The sequence below is a fragment of the Podarcis vaucheri genome (genome assembly GCF_965113315.1).
Source record: "Podarcis vaucheri genome assembly, chromosome: 2".
Taxonomy (NCBI): domain Eukaryota; kingdom Metazoa; phylum Chordata; class Lepidosauria; order Squamata; family Lacertidae; genus Podarcis; species Podarcis vaucheri.
In genome coordinates this window covers 59974928-59997411 of record NC_138760.1, presented here as the reverse complement: position 1 = coordinate 59997411, position 22484 = coordinate 59974928, and the positions used below count along the sequence as shown (strand labels likewise).

At 43.7% G+C, this 22484-nt stretch overlaps 1 protein-coding gene across 7 annotated transcripts in view; it reads right to left on the bottom strand.

The window, feature by feature from the left end:
• The window catches only part of FGF1 (fibroblast growth factor 1), a 53223-nt gene that overhangs the window by 9211 nt on the left and 21528 nt on the right, over positions 1–22484 (bottom strand). For 6 of the 7 annotated variants that reach the window (XM_082213532.1, XM_082213533.1, XM_082213536.1 and 3 more), the window contains one exon: positions 3594–3795. In XM_082213532.1, coding sequence (XP_082069658.1) covers positions 3594–3762 — 169 coding nt within the window. In that variant the 5' untranslated portion in view covers positions 3763–3795. Of the gene's footprint in view, positions 1–3593; positions 3796–3906; positions 4216–22484 lie in introns of those variants that run through there. The other variant, XM_082213535.1, reaches the window with a different exon arrangement.

Genomic DNA, 22484 nt, shown 5'->3' with positions numbered 1-22484 from the left:
CTTAGGTGGGGCAAGGCCAAAAAAAGGTTGGGAACCACTGATCTAGTCCAACCCCATACAATGCAGAAATATGCAGCTGTCCCATACAGGGATTGTACCTGCAAATCTTGGCATTATCCTCACCACACTCTGAGCTATCCACACACACCCCTCCCCCAACCTGGCATCTGCCAGCTGATTTGGACTACAACTTCCATCAGTCCCAACCAGCCCAGTGAGTGGTGGGCGGTTTTATTCATTCATTCATTCATTACATTTGATTTAATTAATTCTTATAATGAAATATTTTTAGATTGTGTGATTATTTGACTGATTATTTGATTGTTGTTAGCCGCCCTGAGCCCGGCTTCGGCTGGGGAGGGCGGGATATGTACAAGATGATGTACATAGTTCTCGCCCCTCCCCGGTTTTTATCCTCACAACAACCCTGTGAAGCAGCTTAAGCTGAGAGACTGTGACTGTCCCAAGGTCACCTAGTGACTCTGGAAGGATTTGAGTCCTGGTCTGGCAGGTCCTAGTCCAGCGTCTTCACCACGACACACACACGTCTGAAGGGTGTTGTAGGTCAAAAGATCTGAAAGGCATCATGTTGAGCAGGGGTGCCCAACTAAGGGCTGCGGGCCGGATAAGGCCCGAGGGACTCATTTATCCAGCCCGCACCGCCTCCCGCTGCCGCCACCCACTCTTACCGGTGCTGTGCTGTGCAGCTGCCCACTTCCGGGTTGGAGGAGCCCCGGAAATAGCTTGTATGCGCAAGTGTTATTTCCAGTGCACATCCGGGTCGGAGAAGGCCTGTGCACATGTGCACTAGCTATTTCCAGTGCTCCTCCAACCTGGAAGTGTGGCAGAAATAGTGTGTGCGCATGCGTATGGGCACGCGCTCCTCTGCCCTCTGGCCCACTGCGCAATGGGCACTGGAGACACTGGTCAGTAAGTTTGCTGACCCCTGATGTTGAGGAAGGATGCTAAACACTAGGCCATATTCATCAGGCAGCATGGGAAAACTGATTCACATTACAGGGCAACACCCAGTGCTTTTCTTCTAGGAAAAAAATGGTGCTGGCACTGTGTACCCTTGAGTACCCCCAGAAAAAAAGCACTGGCGAGAAGCTCATTTTTTCCCCTGCTTTGCAGTGTTATGGGTAGGAAACAAGTACTTTATTACAATAGTCATGTGACACAGTCCACGACGAAACTGGAAGCAATGCATTTGCTCCTAACATTGTAGTTTGGACATTCATGAAAGGCGAAAGTTTGGGAAACTGCTGCTCTTAACTGATCAAGGATAAAGTCTCTCTTAAAGCCCTGTTTAGTCAGTTTAGGACATTCTTCAGAACACACGGCGCAAGGAGCAAGCACTGAATCCCAATAAGGGAATAAAGTGTTCTTGTCCCAAGGAGGAAACTATTGGCTCCCATGCATTCTTCGTCCTTCCCACTTCCTCTCTCCATCATGTTCAAGCACAGAATAAGCATTTCAGCAGATTCTGTTCCCTCAGGAATCCATTATGAAGTGCTGTGTAGGGGGAGAGGAAAATGGATCTTGTGTTGAGAACACATCCTATACAAAAGAGCGATAAAACACATTCCTTATCCATAGGACCTTCAGTTACTGTAGGGTACTGCATACCGTCCCCAAACATGGAAAGTAAATTGATATGGTCAAGTAGGAAATATGGGCAGGTAAGCTTTAAGTGTTTTATAATATTGTTGGCACCAGTGCCACGACGGCTGTTTCTCATCACTGTGCTTGACCCATCCTGAAGGTCATAAAATCATAGAATTGTAGAGTTGGAAGGGACCACAAGGAGTCAAGTTATCCAACCTCTTGCAAAGCCGGTCAGCTGAAAACTGAAAACTGGGCAAGGGTGCTGGCTTCTATGCGTAAAGTAAAAGGTAAAGGTAAAGGACCCCTGACAGTTAAGTCCAGTCGCGAACGACTCTAAAGTACTCCTCCGTAATTCTACGAGTGTATGTATTTAGTTTTGGGGGCTGGGGGAGAATGCGTTGAAGGCAGTCTGTACATGATGAGAGACAATTTTATTCTTTCCCATATTCCAGGATCCATCACTCATGCTAATTAATGATTTTGAACCTGAGCCCTGGAACAAATGAGGCCCAGGTAAGTGCCTGATTTCCTCGGTGTTCTGGGCATCATTTTTTCCGAGGTTTAGAACAGGCACCATGTTCCCTGTGCTTTGGAATTGTAAATGTAATAATATATACAGGGCCAATGAGGGCAATTATTCAATAGGTTTGATTAAAATGAGCAGGGATAAGGCTATACAATCAAGACTAACAGTACTTGCAAGAGATTGCTATGGTAATGCTGCTGGCTGAAGCAGCATTACGGCTGAGCTCGACTTTATAAGGGACATATCGCTGCCATAGATCTGCACCTCGCCTAGTAAAATTTCTTGTAAAAGGCATGTTCAGTGTAACAGTATCCCGCTGAATTTTCTCCACTTGCAGTGGGTTGAGAAATGCTGAACAAAGAGATCTCACTCCACACATTTCTCTGACTAGATACTGTCTGGGAGAATGGAGGGGAGAGATGCTGATTGGTTGTTACAGAGCAACTTGCAGGACACTAGCTTCTGACTGAGGTCTATGGAAAGAGCCAGGGGATGACCTACAGACTGTGATGCACAATGCAGACATCCTCCTAACCAGCTGCAGTCTTTATCTTGTTGAATCTCAGGCATTCAGGCTATGGGATCAGTCAACACACGTAAGGGAAATGCAGCAGGATGAAGCCTCTGCATATGTGGCTGGACCCACAGCATCCTCTGTCTCCAAGTGCAAGATTCCCAATCATCTGGAAGGATCATTCTGTGCATTGCAGGGACTCTGTTCAGATGTCCTGCACACATGTCCATTGATCACACAAATCAAACCATTATCTCCTGGCTTGCAGTTCTTTTTGGTTTTCAGCTACCTGTGTCTGTGGTTGCAGCTATGATTTATGTTTTAGGGGTGGTGGTTTATATTGAATGGTTTAACTTACACATGCGTACATATTTAATGTTGAATTATCACAGACACACACATTAAAAACACACACATATAGATGGGAAGCCTTTGGCATGCTTTAAACATCAGTGCTTGCTACATTGCCATGTAGAGGAGAATGAGATTTGCATAGCTGTCAACGTTTCCCTTTTTTAAAAGGGAAATTCCTTTATTCCGAATAGGATTCCTCACAAGAAAAGGGAAAAGTTGACAGCTATGGATTTGGTGTTCGGCATGTCCTAGGCTACACTCAGCTCTCATTGGTCGAGTAGAAACCCCCCACAACAGTGCACTCTAGAATGTGCCACCAGGTTCCTTTGCCAAACAGTCAAGTTCCATGGCAAATGATCAAAGGTTCCATAGTGGAGATGTCCAGTGCTGGATTTAGGGTGGTGTGAGTGGTTCCCCTGCACAGGGCACGAAGCACAAGGGGTGCAAAACAGAGAAGATTCATAATTGAGAAGATACATTTGGGGGCCTCGCTCAGGGGCACCATATTACCAAAGTCCACCCCAATAGGCCACCACAATAAGGGTTTCTTTCCGTTTGAGACCTACTGATAAAAAGCAAGTAAAAGCTTACTGTGTTGGTCATTTCGATCCATTGTACCATCTACTTTGCCATCAGGAAGTATCCTCAAGAAATGGCCTCCGTTGCTGCAGTAAAGGAGTTTGGGCTTTTTGTAATTCCCCATCGGGAGATCAAACTTCTCTGTCAGAGCTGTGAATGTCGTGATTTCCCCTTCAGCCATTTCTTGCACGGTCTGGGTGTCTGGGTTTCAGTCCTGAAAGAGAATTTCAACAGGCCCATAGATAATAGCAATAGTCCCCTCCCCCCGCCATTTTCTCCCTCTCCCTCTCACCATTCCTCCATTGCTTCCACCCACCTTGCTCACCTGCATGAAATAAGAGACCAAGGGTCACAGGTTGCCCACCCTGCCTTATGAGAAGATACCAGAAGCAGAGGGGATAAGGGGAAATGTTTTCATTGCTGCTTCTGAGATACGCCTGCAAAACAAACGGGGGTGGGGTGCTCTGCTGCCTGCTGTTTTGGTGAGGTTTTTGAATAGCAGCACCTACTGCCAAAGCAATCACAAATCAAGGGGATGGTTAAAAGAAAGTGAGGGATGGGAATCCTTTTCATCTTTGAAGAATGAACTGGGTTAGACACAAAGCTGTTTCTAAACAGAAGTTCTACTTTCAAGGTATAGGAAATGAACAACTTGAGACAACCCAGAGGGTATTCCTCAAGCCAAGCTCTGCTGAAAAACTACTCTGATTTTTTTTGGGGGGGAGGGGCACCTGGAAGAGCAGCAGCCAGCGCTGCAGCCAACACTGGGTTTGAGTCTCCTCCTCACCCAGTGGATGAGATTCCCTCTTCTACTGCTGGGCTGGAGGCAGCTATCTAGCCGAAAGCCCACAATTCAACTGAGTAGCAAAATTGTTTAGTTTCTTTTTATTTATTTTTCTTTCTGTCCCGAACCGCCTGATCTTAGGGACCTCTGCTGAATGGAGAGACACAAAAATATAAAACAAAAAGTAGGACAGATATTGACAAGTCCAGTTCCAGCTCTTGTATGACCCATTTAAACTCTTGTGTCAAAGCAGACGGTCTACTGACTGCAGGTCATAGAAGATACCTAGGAGGTGTCTCTTCAAGCACCTTGCAGCCTCTTCGCTAATATGCCATCGTCTAGTACAAATAAAATAGAAAACCAACTCAGACCCATTCGTTTTATTTGTTAAAACAGGGAGGGCTTGACCATGATGCTTCCTTCCTATATATACAGTGGTCTAAGGACCCAAGTGCTTCTCCAGATTGTTTTAGCAGAACAGCTCTATGGGACATTTGGAAATGATTTAGTTAATTCCACGTTGCTTCTCTCCTTTTAAGATTCGGCACTATTTTTAGAACCCATCCTTGCTTGCCAGCAGCCTTTGACTCCACAAGAGAAGTTGAATGAATACTATTTTCCACCCCCATTGTCCCGCTGTGCTAGACGTGAACGCTGTTCTCATACTTTTATGACCGTGTCGTTGGTATTCTGCACACAGCTCTCCTCATGGGCTCGCTATTATACTTTTGGCAGGGAGAGGTTGGGTTTTACGGGAATGAAAGTGTGTGTGTGTGTGCACGCGCACGCAAGAGGGAGAGGAGACAAACCAAAGACAACATAAGGGGCCTGATTTTTCTGGTTAGAGGCCTAACCCGCTTAATGATTAAAAAGCTTGGAGAGGGCCAGGAGGCTTCGTCCAAGATGACATCTCCCTTCAGCGCTTTGCAGCAAAGGGGGAATAGTCCAGACTAAGACACCCTGTAAGGAAAGGCTTCTGGCCTTGGCTTGGCCAGGGAAGTAATGAATGGCAGCACAAAAGCGTAGGCATCTCAGGCAATTTGGGAAGGAGTTTTGTCCACTGATTTTAGTCACTTGCACCCAGCTTCAGTTTTATTTATTTATTTGAAAAATAATTCCATACTGTTATAGCATTAAAAGAAAAAAGAAAAGCCATCCAAGTGCTTTACAGCAATAATACATAAAACATGCCATAAAGCCATATAAAAAGTTTAAAAAGAGACATCAATGAACCATTGTGGACTGTCTCATTTGTAGGTAGGCATTCAGCGCAATGTTTACCTAGAAATAATTTGCACTGAGCTCAGTAGCCTTCAGTAGCTCAGTTTCACTGGAACTCTCCTTGGTTGGTTGGCATCCCTTTGTCTTGGGAGAAATGGAAGGGTGTGCCTTTGGGGAACTCTCTACATGCCCTGAAATGATGCGCTTATTTTCTCTTTGCTTCAAACAATGAGTGTGATGCCCTTGCACAGGAGTCAATACAGTGGTGCCTCGCAAGACGAAAAGAATCCGTTCTGTGAGTCTCTTCGTCTAGCGGTTTTTTCGTCTTGCGAAGCAAGCCCATTGACAGATTAGTGGATTAGCACTATTAGCGCTATTAGCAGCTTTTAGCGGCTTATCGGCTTAGCTTAGCGGCTTAGAAAAGGGGGGAAGGGGAAAAAACCCGCAGGAACTCGCAAGACATTTTCGTCTTGCGAAGCAAGCCCATAGGAAATTCGTTTTGCGAAGCACCTCGAAAACGGAAAACTCTTTCATCTAGCGAGTTTTCCGTCTTGCGAGGCATTCGTCTTGCGGGGCACCACTGTACTGTGTAATTAGAGGTAATTAGACTTGGGTACACCCCCATCAAGAGAAGCTGAGGTCTTCCAGCCAAAAAGATAGGGAAATTTCCCCGTGGTGACTGATATGCATAATGAACTATATAAATGCAGGCCTGGTCCCCCCGGAATCTCTGCCATAACTAATGCAAATGGAAATCCTTATTTAGCATTAATTAATTCTTGACAGTTATCAAGGAGCAGTTTCTATCAAGCAACTTCTATCAACCCCAGGTAATTAGATTAAACCGAAATTTACATTTCCTGCAAAAGTCCTCCACCTTTTCCTGACTGACTAATTCATTGCCTTCCATGGCATGTCTTTCACGTGATAATCCTTCACATGATAAATGTCCTTCGCATGATAATCCTTTGTTTCTGAGCCCAGGCCAGTCAGGAAGTCTCCTTCCTATAACTAGGCACCTGTCCCCAAAATGTTCATTCTCTTAGGTCTGACACTCACCAGCCTGATCCACATAACTTACTGTATTTTTCGCTCTATAAAACGCACCAGACCACAAGACGCACCTAGTTTTTGGAGGAGAAAAGCAAGGAAAAAAATATTCTGAATCTCAGAAGCCAGAACATCAAGAGGGATCGCTGCGCAGTGAAAGCAGCAATCTCTCTTGATGTTCTGGCTTCTGGGATAGCTGCGCAGCCTACATTCGCTCCATAAGACGCACACACATTTCCCCTTACTTTTTAGGAGGGAAAAGTGAGTGTTATAGAGCAAAAAATATGGTATTTCAAAGTTTGCCTCTACCTCATGGATACAGACTGGAGTATGACATCTTTTTCTGAGCTGGCCCCTGTACCTTTGACTCCTGTTCCCATTTCCCTGCTTCTGTTTCTCTCTCTCTTTCTTTCAGGTTATTCAGGACCTTTGCAGGAAAGCCCTAGTCAATTCCCACAAGGAGAGCTCTTTCTATTTTCAGACTTTATTGCAGGTTTCTGGCCCTGGATGTGGCTAGCTGAATAAGACTGAACCTCTAGGCAGAACTTGTCAAGTTACAAAGAAGACCCCTTGTAAAAGGCATAGCTGAATTAATGTGCAGACTTAGGGCTTCTCCACACTGGGGAGAACCGCTCTTTAGCACTCAATCAGAGCAAACAGCATACTTTGGATCTGACCCTAAATTTAATTTCAGTCCTTTGTTATTTGATTATTTAAATTACACGAATATAATTTATTATACAAGTGGATTATTTGTAACCATCTCAACATTCTGTACAGTGGTACCTCGGGTTACATACGCTTCAGGTTACAGACTCCGCTAACCCAGAAATATTACCTCGGGTTAAGAACTTTGCTTCAGGATGAGAACAGAAATCGTGTGGTGGCGGCGCAGCGGCAGCAGGAGGCCCCATTAGCTAAAGTGGTGCTTCAGGTTAAGAACAGTTTCAGGTTAAGAACAGACCTCTGGAACGAATTAAGTTCTTAACCCGAGGTACCACTGTACTGTGGATTTAAATATGTGTTTTTCTTGTTTGTTAGTTAAATAAATAGTATTTTAAAAACCACTGAGACTTGTTTCCTCATCTTTATCTACACTGTATTTCACTCTTCATCTGTTTTAAATCTTCTTTTGTAGGGGGGGTGAGGTATAAACCTGAGGGAACTTTTAAAGAAATATTTTTCTTGTTCTTCCTTAAAAACAACACCACCCCCTCACTCTCCCCCTCTTTCAGTTGTCTTGTAAAAACAATACTTTTGTGTCTATCCTGCCCGTTACAGTAACATTTAAGTAATTGCTTATGTACAGACTCCTTGGTTTATGTGGCTGAGCGATTCCTCCTGCCAAGCAGAGAGCTGCCTCAGACATTCTGTCAGGTTATCAATATTTAATACAAAGGGATCATAAAATCTGATGGATTTCTTTGTACTCATCTCATTCTGCATCAAGAGAACACATCGGACAGAAATGAAAAGTACATTGTAAATCTAGTGGGCTGGAAGAACAAGCTAGGGGCGGGGAGAAAATTTTGTCTATATGCTTTAACAGCAAATTATTTCATGTGCTTTAAATATATTGTAGTGCCTGTTTGGGAGGCTTGTCTGGGTTTCTTGCCCATATTTGTCTATTCGTTTCCTCTCCTTCTACCTAGCTTCTTCTAGATCAGTGTTTCCCAACCTTTTTCCAACTGCGGCCCCCTTCTGACCTCATTTCCTTCCTGTGGGCCTGCCCATAGGTGTAGCTGGGGGGGCAGGGGGCAGCTGCCCCCCATAAGTAAAACTCAATACAAATCAATACAAATCAGAGGTTCTGCCCCTAACCAAAGCCTGCCCCCCTAACAAAAATCCTGGCTACATCCATGCTCCCACCCCTACCAGGAGAAAGGTAGCTATTTACCGGTAAGTGTTTTGTTTGTAAACAGAACATGTTTTATTTATATTTTGTATGATTTGCACAAAATACATGGTTGGCCACTAGAGAGTCCAAGTTAACTCTCTCCCTTGCCTTGGGCCCAAACCAGATGTGAAGTGAACTAAACACTTTTAAAAAATGTAAATAGCAGCTGCAATCAGTAGTGGCACTACTACTGGGTTAAAAGAAAATCCCGACTAGCTTTTCAGAAACCCTTTAATTGAATAACATTTCGAGGAAACGCTTCAAGTAACTGATATTATGGTTTGAAGTCTTGTTTATTCTGTTATATTTTACCCCAGGAAGATCCATTCATCCTAAATAGAACCCAATAAGGTCAGCATGTATGTACATATTTTTTTTTAAAAAAAGTGATCCCATTGATATCCCAAGATGAAAAATTGCAGGAAGCTCTTAGAAATATGAAATAATCAATACATTTTTGGGGAATTTTTAAAGCATATTATTATTTTTTAATCACTGCATTAAAAAAAAGGTAAATTAACTTTAAGATTTAAAGTAAGTCCATCATGTGCCATATCATATTAGAGCCCATGAAGTTCTGAAGAGATTGGGGGGTTTTTAGTTTTGAAATATATTAATTCTGGTCTGAGTTTTTAAGGTTTTTGTGTAGTCTGTCAAGGGCAAAATTGTCAATTTTTTGAAATTTCAAACCTTCATAACTCAAAAACTGGATGAGATAAAAAATTAAAAACTGAGATCTGGGACCTTCTCTTACACTGAAGATGAAAGCAATATAAAATAGTAAGATAAAAGTCCCTGGATCACCTGACATGGAATTACCCTATCGCAACATCTCTCTTTAGTGCCCGGGTACACAACCAATGGCTTTCTTTGTAGTAAAATAGTTGACAGTAAGAACATAAAACCACCTTCACCTTCCAGCTGAAAATGGAGCTTTTTATCTTTGTGCCTATTTAGTTTATGTTGTGATGCTTAGCCCCTCTTGGGGTAGAGTTGGGGGCAACAAAAATGAACCTAAGTATAATTGAAAAATAAATGGGCTTTCCGCCTGTTTGGTGATATCTTTGCAACAACTTGGCGAGCCAGTTTCATGTGTTATTTGAATTCAGCTTCACAGTATTTACCTACAACTGGTTCGCTTAGTTTTGGCATGTCCCTTGAATACAACCGAAAATTTGGCTTGCAAGAGTGACACCTGGTGGGTACGTTTGGTGTGGCTGCACTCTCTTCCCTTGAAAAAACCTCCTACTTACTTAAGTGCCGCCCTTCAGATATTGCAGGACTCAATATCAACCCCAGCAGCCAGTTTGGCCCATGTCCAGGGGTGATCGGAGGTGTAGTATAGCAATGTCTGAGGGTCACAAGTTCCCCATCCTTGTGCTGAGGCCATGCCCTCCCTAATGAAGAAAAGTGTCATAGGCCTTGGAATTAAATTTGAGGACAAAAAATAATTCTGAGCAAGCTCATCATTGCACCACTTGGATTTAAGAAAATACCAAAGTTATATTTTTATTGGGGGTGGGTGGGAATTAAAAACTTCATTGCAGTGTCTTCTACTATTTATTATCATCTCAGATGCAATTTGAGGAAAAGTGCAACTTTTTCAAGGGCTGGAGCATCTCCAGGTCAGAGGAAAAGTGACAATATTTGAGGCTTTTTCGTTTACAAAGAAAGGCAAGAAAGAAGGGGCATGATAGAGGTGTTTCAAATTATGTGAGATACGGAGAAAGCTGGTCGAGAGGGATTACCCGCCCCCTCATAATATGAAAACTCGATGAAGCTGAATTTTGAAAGATTCTGGACAGACAAAAGAAAGTATTTCTTCACATAGCATGTGACCCTTTGAAATCTGTCGACATAAGCAACTCCAGTTCATTGATTTTAACAGCTCTGCTCTGACTGTGTCTTGGATAACAATGGATATCATTTGTATCTCACAGCTATCACAAAAATCAAACCATCGCAAATGCAAAATCCCAGTACCAGAAACATCCCCTTACCTATTTATAATGCCAAACTAAATTAAGTGCATCATAACACACTATATTATATATATATATATAATGTCCTCTTCATGAACTTAGAAGAGAAAGCCATGTTTCAGCAACCTGTCGCACTTCTGCCCCAAAACACTATGAATTGCAAGTAAGGAAGAGAACTTTATTCAGGCTCTTAGCAGCATGGGCTCAGTACCTGAGCAAGGCAAGAGATCAGGGGTGCCAACTTGAATAAAATATTGTGGGGGCCCAGGTAAGCCCCGCCCCACATAATCAATCACATGACGCAATGCACACACACCATTTGAATAGGAATGCCCATCAACTTTGTGGGGTCCCGGCCCCCTCAAATATCTTATTGTGTGGGCCGAAGCCCCCATGGCCCCTAGGAGTTGGGTCCTCTGCAAGAGATGCAATGGGCAAGGCTGACCAAAGACGTTTTGGCACCTGAGGCAAACCACAAAATGACATCCTCCCTCAGTCAGGGAGGAAGGGATGAGGGAAAAGTTACATCAGGAAGAAGTGTGGAGAGGGGGATAAAGCTCTACATCAGGATGGCTTTAAAAGAGGATGAGACAAATTCATGGAGGATAAGGCTATCAGTGGCTACTAGTGGTTCCCTCACTGTGAAAAGTGAAGCTACAGGGAACCAGGCAGAGGGCCTTCTCGATAGTGGCACCCGCCCTGTGGAATGCCTTTCCACCAGATGTCAAGGAAATAAACAACTATCTGACTTTTAGAAGACATCTGAAGACAGCCCTGATTAGGGAAGTTTTTAATGTTTTATGTTTTGTTCTGTTTTTAATGTTCTGTTGAAAGCCGCCCAGAGTGGCTGGGGAAATCCAGCCAGATGGGCAGGGTAGAAATAATAATAATAATAATAATAATAATAATAATTATTATTATTATTATTATTATTATTATTATTTTATTATTATTATTATTATTATTACTAGTCACAATGCCTATGGTCTACCTCCACTGTCAGAGTCATCAAGCATCTGAATACCGAGTGCTGCTGCACCCATGTCCAGCTTCCAGGCTTCCCGCAGCATAACTGTCAACGTTCAGATTTGAAAATAAGAGATCAGCAGCCTCGAAAATAAGGAATCAGCAGCCTCACCTGTCCTGGGGACAGTCTACGGGATATCTAACAATCTGGGATAGCAGCAGGAAGCAGCGGGAAATGGCACTGGAATAAGGGAATTTCCCACAAAAAAGGGAAGGTTGGCAGCTATGTCCCACAGGCATCTGGTTGGCCACTGTGAAAACAGGGTGCTGGATGAGATGGGCTTGTGGCCTGATCCAGCCGGGTTCTCCTTATGTTCTGAATTACTTTTGCATCCATATTCAAATAAGAAAATTGTTCATTGCAGAGAGACAGTTCTGACATCTATACAGAGGAGAAATGTTTTGCATTAAAAACATACTTCTTGTTTTCTCTGCCTAAAGCAAGCTGCTTTTCTAGCATTGCCAACCTAGAATCGTAGACTTGCAGAGCTGGAAGGGACTATGAGGTTTATCTAGCACAGCCCCCTGCAATGCAGGAATCTTTTGCCCAAGGTGGGGCTTGAACCCTGACCCTGAGATTAAGAGTATCATGCCATAATCTATTTTATCATAGAAGAGGGTATGAAATATTTCTTTTTTGCAATTAAAAATGTGTGATCTAACTACAATTACTGTTCTCTGATTAATCCCCAAACGGCTAGAAAGACTCTCATGATTAGAGGCAAAAATGCAAACCAATCTGTATTCAAACTATGTTTGAATTATACTCAAAAGGAAATCACAATACTTATGGTACCTTTTGCCAAACACAGAGCAATTCTAAAACATCTGCATTAATGTTGCTTGCTCTTTATTGCAGTGCCAGTACTCATCAAGTTAAAAATTTACTTATATTTCAAGCATGTAAAGGCTTCTTCTTTTTTTCCTGGACCGATCTTAAACCTTATATCAAGTGATGCAAATTGAATTGCCCCCCAAGCCACATTTTCATAGCAGTGACTGTATATTAACTCCTGGATCTTTTATTCAGGTTTATTAAGCATTTAACTTTTCAATAAAGTTTTGAAAATTAAAAATCTTTCCTTTTTTAGGTGAAATTGTTGCAGTAAGGCAATAGAGTGGTTTAATCCACTTTAATTGTGCAAATGTAATTTTCCAATGTGCATCTGAAGTCCTCACACAGAATACTGACAGTCTGAAGGTACCTTCCTTGGCACAGCTCCTGACAGCATCCTAAAGACCCCTCTGCTTGCTTTAGGATTTTGGCTGTAATATGTTGGCATTAACTGTCTGCGATAAACTAAGAAGGCCCTCAAGTTCTGCAGTGTCCTTGCTGACTTCCTTTATGTGTAAAATCAAAATAGATCAAACTGGATTACTTATGGCGTAAAGAGATGCAAAGAAGTGATGCGAGGTGAATAGTGTTTGGGTCTGAATAATCTAAGACATACCGGTAAAAATAACAAAAATGACCAATGTATTTCCAGTGAAGGGATTTTTATAATAACCATCTTACGAAACACTCCTTTTTTAAAAAAGTATCTAAGTTCAAAACAATTACAGAAGCTTTAAGATTACAAAGAAATTGTTGCCTAAAATGTATTCTCTATTATTGGAACCAGAATAGCATACTGGAAATAAATAAAAGGGAGGAAAGGGAAAGTGTTTCCGCCCTTGAAACCTACCATTGTATCAGTCTTAAAGAAAACATTATAAAATTTTATATTGTTAGAATTTTATCCCATGGAAGATAAACAAGATTGCAAAAATGAGAATGAGACATTTTTCTGCTATGGTAGACAGGAGTTTCAGAATATCTGCTGCTCCTGTCCTAAAATCCCTCTATATTGGAAAATAAGAGTGCATGCACATTATTTACACTTCTATACAATTTGAACAGATCATGTAGAGCCTCAAAGCATCACCATCCCAACAGACCTTGCTTCCCCATTAGGGTTCCAGGGAAGCCTCAAGTCACAGCTTTGGGACCAGGTCAGAGCAGAGATGCATTTGTCCTCCAGCTTCCAGCATCAGCCAAACTTCACTCTCACAAGCAAGGTTTCTCTCAGGGACTCTAGCCTCACATATACAGGATCACAGGTTTAGAAGGGATCCATATGTATTATCCAGTCTGACCCCCATGACCTCTCTCTCTATATATATACTGGTATATATATTTCTGTTCTAAATAGGCAGGGATATGTATATGTATGTATGTATATATGTGTGTGTGTGTGTGTGTGTCAGGGGTTCAGGGAGAGAGGCACAGGGGAGGCAGGAAATGGAGAGCGATGGAGATGAATCCCAGGACAGCGAGGAAGAGGATCACAATGACGCAAGGGATTCTATGAGTCTCTCCAGCAAATCAGAGGATTCCCAGAAGGGGGCGCCGGTGGCCAAGGCAAGGGGAGCCCCAGGGGGAAAGTGTCAGGAGCGGGGGGCCAGCAGGGGGTCCCAAAGTGGCAGCTGGGCGTCAGGACCAGCCACCCCGCCAGAACGCAGCGAAGGGGGTGGAGGTTCCAGTGTATCAGAGGAAGCAGCTCCAGCAGCAGAGAAGGAAGGGGGGTCGGAGCAAGCCACTCTCCCGGAAGGGGAGGGGAGTAGTGAAGGGAGTAGTGTAGCTGTCAAGAGGAAGGTTAGAAGTTGGGCGCGCGCGCCAAGTTCAAATGTACAGGCGCGCGGAAGAACAGGGAGCCCGGAGGAGGAGCCAGGTCCCAAAGCCCGCAGGAGGGAGGGAGAGCAGTCTGAGGATTCAGCGTCAGGGGAATCCAGGAGGGGCGGAGCCCCGGCGGGCAGGAAGATCCTGCGGAAAAGGAGAGAAAGGAAAAGGTGGAGCAGCGCAAGCTTCTTAAACTGGTGTAGGGGAGGGACCGACTCAGAGGGGACTTCAACGGTCTAAGGCTAACAGACGTGGGGCTGCACGCCTCGGTTGTGGAACCAATAATGAACTGCAATAAACATCCTTGTATATAAGAAGAACTTGGCGTTGGTCTTTTGTGAGCTGAGACCTGAGGCAGCCCTGACAATATGTATATATATGTGTGTGTGTGTGTGTGTGTGTGTATCCCTGCCTATTTAGAACAGGAATTGATGAATTTGTGTCCCTCCAGATATTGTTTAACTACAACTCCCATAATCCCTGGCCATTAATCCCTGGCCCTCCAGATATTGTTTAACTACAACTCCCATAATCCCTGGCTGACTAGGGCTGATGGGAGTCGGAATCCACAGGGCTAGCCATCCCTGATTTAGAGCTAAGCAAAAGTACTTTGAAACAGTTTGCACATCTGTATGCTTCAGGAATAATTCATATATCCCTATCTTATTCCTTCCTTTGTTCCTAATGCTACCTTAATAGAGTGCAGTCAAGAGAGCAGTTAATTCCATGTGCTTCTCTTCCTCTCTGCTATAAAAAGATGCAAATCTGTACAGGTAATTCATGCTGTGTTAATGATCACTGAGAACTAGTTTCTGTATTAGGAGTTAACTAAAATGTTCTTAGCCTTTGTTAGGTGAAAACATGTTATGAGTATTTCATCCACTATGAACTCCTTCTGTGGAATCAAACCAAAGAATCTATCCCACAAATCATGAAAAAATATTTGCTCACCTGGTGACAATGGTGTCCCAGAAAGAAATTGTCTGCTGGAGTTTAGCATTTTACAGGTAAGGTTCTCACAATCAACCTGCTGAACTAGCAGCCGTCATATGAATCCATTGATTCATTTGTTGATCAAGAGAAAACATCAGACCCATCTGCACCTTTTGCTTCAGAGTTCTGTCAGTATGCATCAGTGGGGTGTAACCATAAAGTTGCCTGACCATTTCCTTCCACGTGGACAACGAAAAGAAATCCTGAGGCAGGCCGACTGGTCTCTGTGGTGTTCGTGTTTGGTGAGTAACTTAATCATGATACAGTAACTGGGAACATTTAGTAGTTCTAGTGGAGAGAAGTTTACATTATCTGTAGACTCCAGAAGAAAAATAAATTACGGCTTATTAAGCAGAGGCAAAAGAATGTTGGCTTCGTTTCACTGTTTTCTGAGTAATCATGTGTCCACATCAAACAACATAATCTTTGCTTGAGTCTCTTTGGTTTAAAATGGAAAGTGTCATTAGTCATCATGGTCAACAGAAGGCATCAAGCATGCAGGCAGAGGCCATATACCACAACAAAATTAATCATCCCATTCTTCTAACACCCACGAATACTCACAAACACACACACTACAGCTTCTGCACCTGAGAACACGAAAAAGGTGTCACTTGGATTGTTATTGATCACTTTTGATCGTTCTAAAGAAAATTCAGAAATGTTGACACTCAAAGGAGACAGCTTAAGCCAGCTGAAAGAGATAGTGCTTAGAAGGCTGGACTTAAACTGGGGAGAAAGAAAAGTGAGTGATTGTGACCTTAGGCTCATCACTATCCCTTAGATTTGCAGGGTGTTGTGAGGAGACACACAATATATGCCATGCTGAGTTCTTTGGAGAAAGGGTGGGGAAGAAACCAAATAATTGGCTTCAACCATCCCACAACCTCAACCAACCACTACTGAAACAACACCCAAGTATTCATGGCTGTATTATTTGCTCACATTCATCCCTTGTTCTCCATGTCACTTCTGTGCCTCTCCTGTCTTTGAAATGTGGTACCCTTGTATTGTATCTCCCCTGTAAAGTGTCCAGGGTATCTTCAACCACAGTCGCAAAATGATCCCACCCAACCCCAATCAATGTAAAAATAATTAACACATCTTGCTTATCCTATGAATTCACCTGAGGGGATTGCCACCGCTGAGGTGTGGTAATATCAGTTTACAGAACGCAGACTCAAGTTGCCTCACATCACTGAATAGTTTGGCTAGGACTTCAGCTGCTTGTGTTGAGATTCACTGATCTTCCCAGCTTTCCCCAGCCAGTGTGGTGTAGTGGTTAAGAGCGGTAGTCTTATAATCTGGTGAACCGGGTTCGCGTCTCCGCTCCTCCACATGCAGCTGCTGGGTGACCTTGGGCCAGTCACACTACTCTGAAGTCTCTCAGCCTCACTCACCTCACGGAGTGTTTGTTGTGGGGGAGGAAGGGAAAGGAGAATGTTAGCCGCATTGAGACTCCGTCAGGTAGTGATAAAGCAGGATATCAAATCCAAACTCCTCCTCCTCCTCTTCTTCTCTTTACTACTTTGGTAGGAAAATAATGCATAATAACTTTCTCTTGCTGGTTTTTTTTTTTTTTAATGATACAGCAAATGCCACACGGAAGCTGTGTCAGAGTGATTTGGATTCCTTTTGAGATCCAGGTTTAACCATTGAGAAAGGCTGATATTTTTGAACAAAAACCATTGTAGAAAAACAAAATATTTTATTCCTTATTGACAACCTTGTGAGGTTAAATGGGGCCAGATATTCACCCCACCTTCCCCTTCTCCACCTCCTCATTCTTTTTTCTGTATGACACAGGCCTAAATGTCAGACCACAAAAACAATACTGCTGAGGTTTGTTTGGTGTCTTGCTGCAGGTGTGGCTTCCTTAGCAGAAAGATCCTGTCCCGAACCACCTCCTACAGAGGTAGTTAGCCATTTCCTCCTCTGTATTTCAGAAAAACAGACCAATCTCCCCTGGACCAAGGCGAGGCCTTTAATACGTTTATTTCACCATGCCATTTATAGACACCATTCTGTCCCTTTTCCTCTGTCTCTTTATTTGTGTCTTTGGGGTCCGAAAATATAAATGGCCAGTTGTTTGTGGTCAGCAGGCCGGACACTCACAGCTAGGCCCTGTCCGCTGACCCCAGGAGTTGACGTAATATGGGACATGCTCCGTCTTGTGGATTTTGCTGTCTTGCGTGGACATATAGGCTCCATCCAAGAAGAAGGCGTTATGTTTCGTTTATTTATGGCATTTCTTTATCATAAAGTCCGCTATGTCAGTTTATGGCATTAATGCCACAAAAACCAATTGATTCCAAAATAGAAGCACAAAGAGAAAAACAGAAACAGACCAGCACAAAAAGCAGCATAAAGCCGCCATAAAAACAACCCGAGAGATGACACTATTTGTGTAATAGTCCAGATTTAGGCAACTGAAAACAATCGGTTTTCCCTGAACACCACCTTGAGAGGCAAAGCCAAACTAATGCAGCATCCAGCCCTGGAGTCCATTTCTGACACAGATTTAGAAAAAAAGGGGGGGGGTCTGGTACTGCATACCCTTGAATACCCCCAGAAAAAATGTGCTGGTTTTCACTGTAACCAGCAGGCGCACCTAATGGCTAGGGCCAGGCTTAGAGGCAGGGCCAACCCAAGACATTTTGCTGTTTGAGGCAAAGGACAAGACTGTATACTCACACACCCAATTCTACATACAGAAGGCAATTGGACAGATAGTGGAATATCACTTATATCCTCCACAGCACCTGAGAGCCACTCTGCTTTAAAGCATGCTGGTGGTTTTGCTTCCTCCCTCTAGACGCCTAAGTGACCCTCTTGGTCTTCCCTGATCCTACTGACAAAAACAAAACAAAGCACAAAAGATTCCCACAGAAAAGCAAAGGAGTAAATGAAGGGTTTTCAGTGCTATAACACCGGACAAAATTATAAGCTTGAGTCGCCAGTACTTTTAGCCCAGGCCTTTCTGCAAAAAATAAAATAAAAATAAAATAGTCTGGGTGCTTTTGTAATTGAAACCTGTGAATAGATGCACTTTTTCAGTTGTGAAAGAAACTTTACTGGGAATAGAAATCTGCTCCCATGACTACATACAGTGCTCTATTCCCTCATACCCAAGCTACCCTGCACAAACACACAGAGGGGTGTCATAATGATAAAAACAAAAACAGAAATAGTTAGTAAGGAAAATATTAAGTACTCTTCCTGTGCCCTTTTTCTGTTTAGAATCTTCCCTCAAAGTATTTTTCCCCTTTTAAAAGGGGATCTATTTATGTTTGCATGGAATATGCAGCAAGCCCATAAGTTTCTACTTGCTAGTGGAAAGAAAGATACATGTTAAGCTACATGTGTGAAGCTATGTGAACTTAAAACCACAGACAGCCACGTCTTCTTTTATGGTGGCCAATATGATCACATTCAATTGCCCTTCTGCCTCTCTCCAGTGCAATATGCCATCTTCCTAAAGAAATCCAAGTTCTCCCGAAACTTGCATTGTACAATTGTAGAATTGTCTCCATGAGCCTTTAGATTATTTGAGGGGAATCTGGAACATTTGAGAGGTTGTAAAACTGGATCCTGGGAGACTCATCAGGGATATTTCAGAGCATAGCTGTCAACTTTTCCCTTTTCTTGAGAGGAATCCTGTTTGGAATAAGGAAATTTCCCTTAAAAAAAGGAAAACATTGACAGCTATGTTTCAGAGTTGACTATCCATTTAACTAAGAAACCCAGTATGTTCTTCCTTCAGTATACTTTAGCAACGGAAATGTCTGTATGTGCCAAACTCAAGCTATTTCATATATATATAAAGTAGACTCAAAATATTACACTGCTCCAGTGTACCATGCCTACTTATCTTAATCCCAGCAAAAGGTCACAATCAAGAGGGTTTTGTCAAGGAGCCAGATATACCAAATGATGTGGCAAACTCCTGGTGACTAAAATTGCGTATATGTATTTCTGAAAGCTGGGTCTCCCCATCCCTATCTGACTTGATTCATACCCCTGCCCTTCCCACAGCATTTAAGGGACAAGTCACACTTCAAATGTAAAAGGGACCCATTTTTAACTGGTAAGATATATATGCACAGTGAGCACCATCAACTGTGAATGGCTCATGAACATTTAAATGGCTGGATTTCACATGGAAATTAAACTTGATTGCTGCTCCTGTGTGTTTTGCAGCAAAACCTGCCCATTTATTTAAAATGTATGTGTTTCATGATTTTCCACCACTTCAGTTTGTGTTTGAATATGGTTTGATATGTTAATTTGAGTACATTTTGCACCTGATGTTAGTAAACACGGAAAACTGGCCCTAAGAGTTTCTTCCCTTATGATCAGTGCTTAAAACAACAATACGTGGCACTTCTAGATGACCTGAAATTCACATTTTGCACCTGGCTATTGGCCACTTGAGTGAGGTCAGGTGATACAACAGCTTTGTCTGATCCGTGATTGCTCATTCACACATGCAGGTCATCACTCAATATTGCATCCTTCAAGCAATAAACATGCATATCTGAATGAGTTCTTTATTTCACTTCATATATACAGCACGGTATTCCCACCATATGCATAGCCAGCTTGACATCACATTGTTTGTGGATCAGAAAAGGTTGGATAGGCACTGAGCTAAACAGACACAACAAACAGCTTTAGTGAAATGATGTTTCTAAGCACATAGGCCAGCTGAGAAGTGGCAGAAGACAGAATGCTGAGACTGTATCATTCCCAAAAGAAGCATGGGCTTCGGTTGATTGACAGAAAATGAACAGCTCTCCAGCAGAGGGTGCTCGAGGTGAAGCTGAAGGACAGGTTTGTTGGTATAACAGTTCCAAATACCCAGCTGCTCTGATAAGAATCCACCCAGCTTTCCACTGTGTTTAGGCACCATGGGAAGAAAGGATGAGGAACGGCTATAGCATTCCCTGGCACTTGATGTTGCTGGAATTTACTGACTTTGGCACAGTCTGCCTGGAATGAGGAGTTACTGTGTTAAATAGTATCAGCTCTTAAATCAGAGTTTTCTTCATATCTTTCTTGGTAAACCCTTCAGTTCTTTGGATTCTTATTTTGTTTCCATTTGTTACTGAATGCATAAGCCACCTTTCCTCCAATAAAGCTCAAGACATCATACATATATGGTTCCCGTGCCTGCGTTTTGTCCTTATAAAACCCTGTGCGGTAAGCTTGGCTGAAAGAGTTACTGCTCCAAAGTCACCTTTTTGGCTTGCCTGACATTTTCAGACAGCAGATACTGGGAGGGACGGGGAACGAGACAGAGCAAACAGAGCTATGTGTCCACCTTGTCCTCTCTAAGGTAGCTCTCAGGTACTGTGGAAGGCACAAGTAAGAGTCAAGTATCTGTCTGGTTGGCATTTATATGCAGAATTGGTGGAAGTAACCATCTCATCCTTCACTTCAGGTCGCAAAAATGTATGGGGTGGGGAGCGCTGCCTCTAAACCTAAGTCATGACGGTGCACCTGCCAGTTGCAGAAAAAAGTCCAAAGGCTTGGCTTCAGAGCATCCAATCTATTTCCACCAGGGACGCGGACTTATAAAAAATATTGGGGGGCCCCGGGAAAGCTCATGAATAATAAATAAGCTCATGAATATGCAAATAAAGTGACATCGCCTCCTCGTGAGCGAATAGGGGAGAGCGTGCTGCGCCTATTAATCAGCTCCGAAGGAAATTGGGTGGAGCTTTTGCTCGGGAGGGAAGGCAGGAGGCATGCAGCCCGACCCTGTGCATTTTGGGCTGGGGGAGGGGCGGCGATGGCACTCTGCTGGAGGGGCGCCGGAGATTATTGGGGGGGCGGAGCCCCCCAAACGAATTTTTGAGGGGGCTCGGGCCCCCTCAAGCCCCATGGAGTCGGCGCCTATGATTTCCACCCGGGATAAGTAAGCACTGTGATTCACTTTCTCTCTGCCTCCTGTATTTTCCTGCCCACCTCTAGCTCGCTTGAGGCAAGAACATGACTACTTTGCGTGTAACCACTTACCCTTCATGAATCTTTCCCTTTCCCAGTAGTAAAAGTCAGACCTTAAGGCTCTGGCTCACAGTCAGTGCTGGATTCCACCCCACCCCAACCCCCTCACAAAAGTAAGCAAAGGCTACCAAAGCCCATGCATCTACTTTTGTGCCCAGTTGTCTCATGTAAAGACTCCAAGAGCAGTATGGCCAATTTCCCAACACTAGCTTTTTCACCAGAACACATAAAAGATATGTGTTCATGAACAAGTGCGTAGAAACAACAAGCAGATTTGGAAACAGGAGGCCTTATGGATGAGGGGCTCTTAATCGTCCCCTCCCCCTGCTTCCTGAGTGGGACCCCCTCCTTCTTTTAATTAATTTTTTTAAATTTATTATTTATACCCTGCCCATCTGGCTGGGCCTCCCCAACAACTCTGGGCGGCTTCCATAAAAACAAAAAATACAGTAAAATATCACATGTTAAAAACTTCCCTGAACAGGGCTGCCTTAAGATGTCTCCTGAATGTCAGGTAGTTGTTTATCGCTTTGACATCTGCTGGAAGGGCGTTCCACAGGGCGGGCGCCTCTACCGAGAAGGCCCTCTGCCTGGTTCCCTGTAGCTTTGCTTCTCGCAATGAGGGAACCGCCAGAAGGCCCTCAGCGCTGGACCTCAGCATCCGGGCAGAATGATGGGGGTGGAGACGCTCCTTCAGGTATACTGGACCGAGGCCATTTAGGGCTTTAAAGGTCAGCACCAACACTTTGAATTGTGCTCGGAAACGTACTGGGAGCCAGTGTAGGTCTTTCAAGACCGGTGTTATATGGTCTCGGCGGCCGCCCCCAGTCACCAGTCTAGCTGCCGCATTCTGGATTAGTTGTAGTTTCCGAGTCACCTTCAAAGGTAGCCCCACGTAGAGTGTATTGCAGTAGTCCAAGCGGGAGATAACCAGAGCATGCACCACTCTGGCGAGGCAGTCCGCAGGGAGATAGCGTCTCAGCCTACGTACCAGATGGAGCTGGTAAACAGCTGCCCTGGACACAGATTTGACCTGTGCCTCCATGGACAGCTGTGAGTCCAAAATGACTCCCAGGCTGCGCACCTGGTCCTTCAGGGGCACAGTTACCCCATTCAGGACCAGGGAATCCTCCACACCTGTCCGCCTCCTGTCCCCCAAAAACAGTACTTCTGTCTTGTCAGGATTCAACCTCAATCTGTTAGCCGCCATCCATCATCTTTCATCTTCTTGCCACCACTGAGTGGTGTAGCATGGGGACCACAGAGCAGGTCGCCCCAGGTG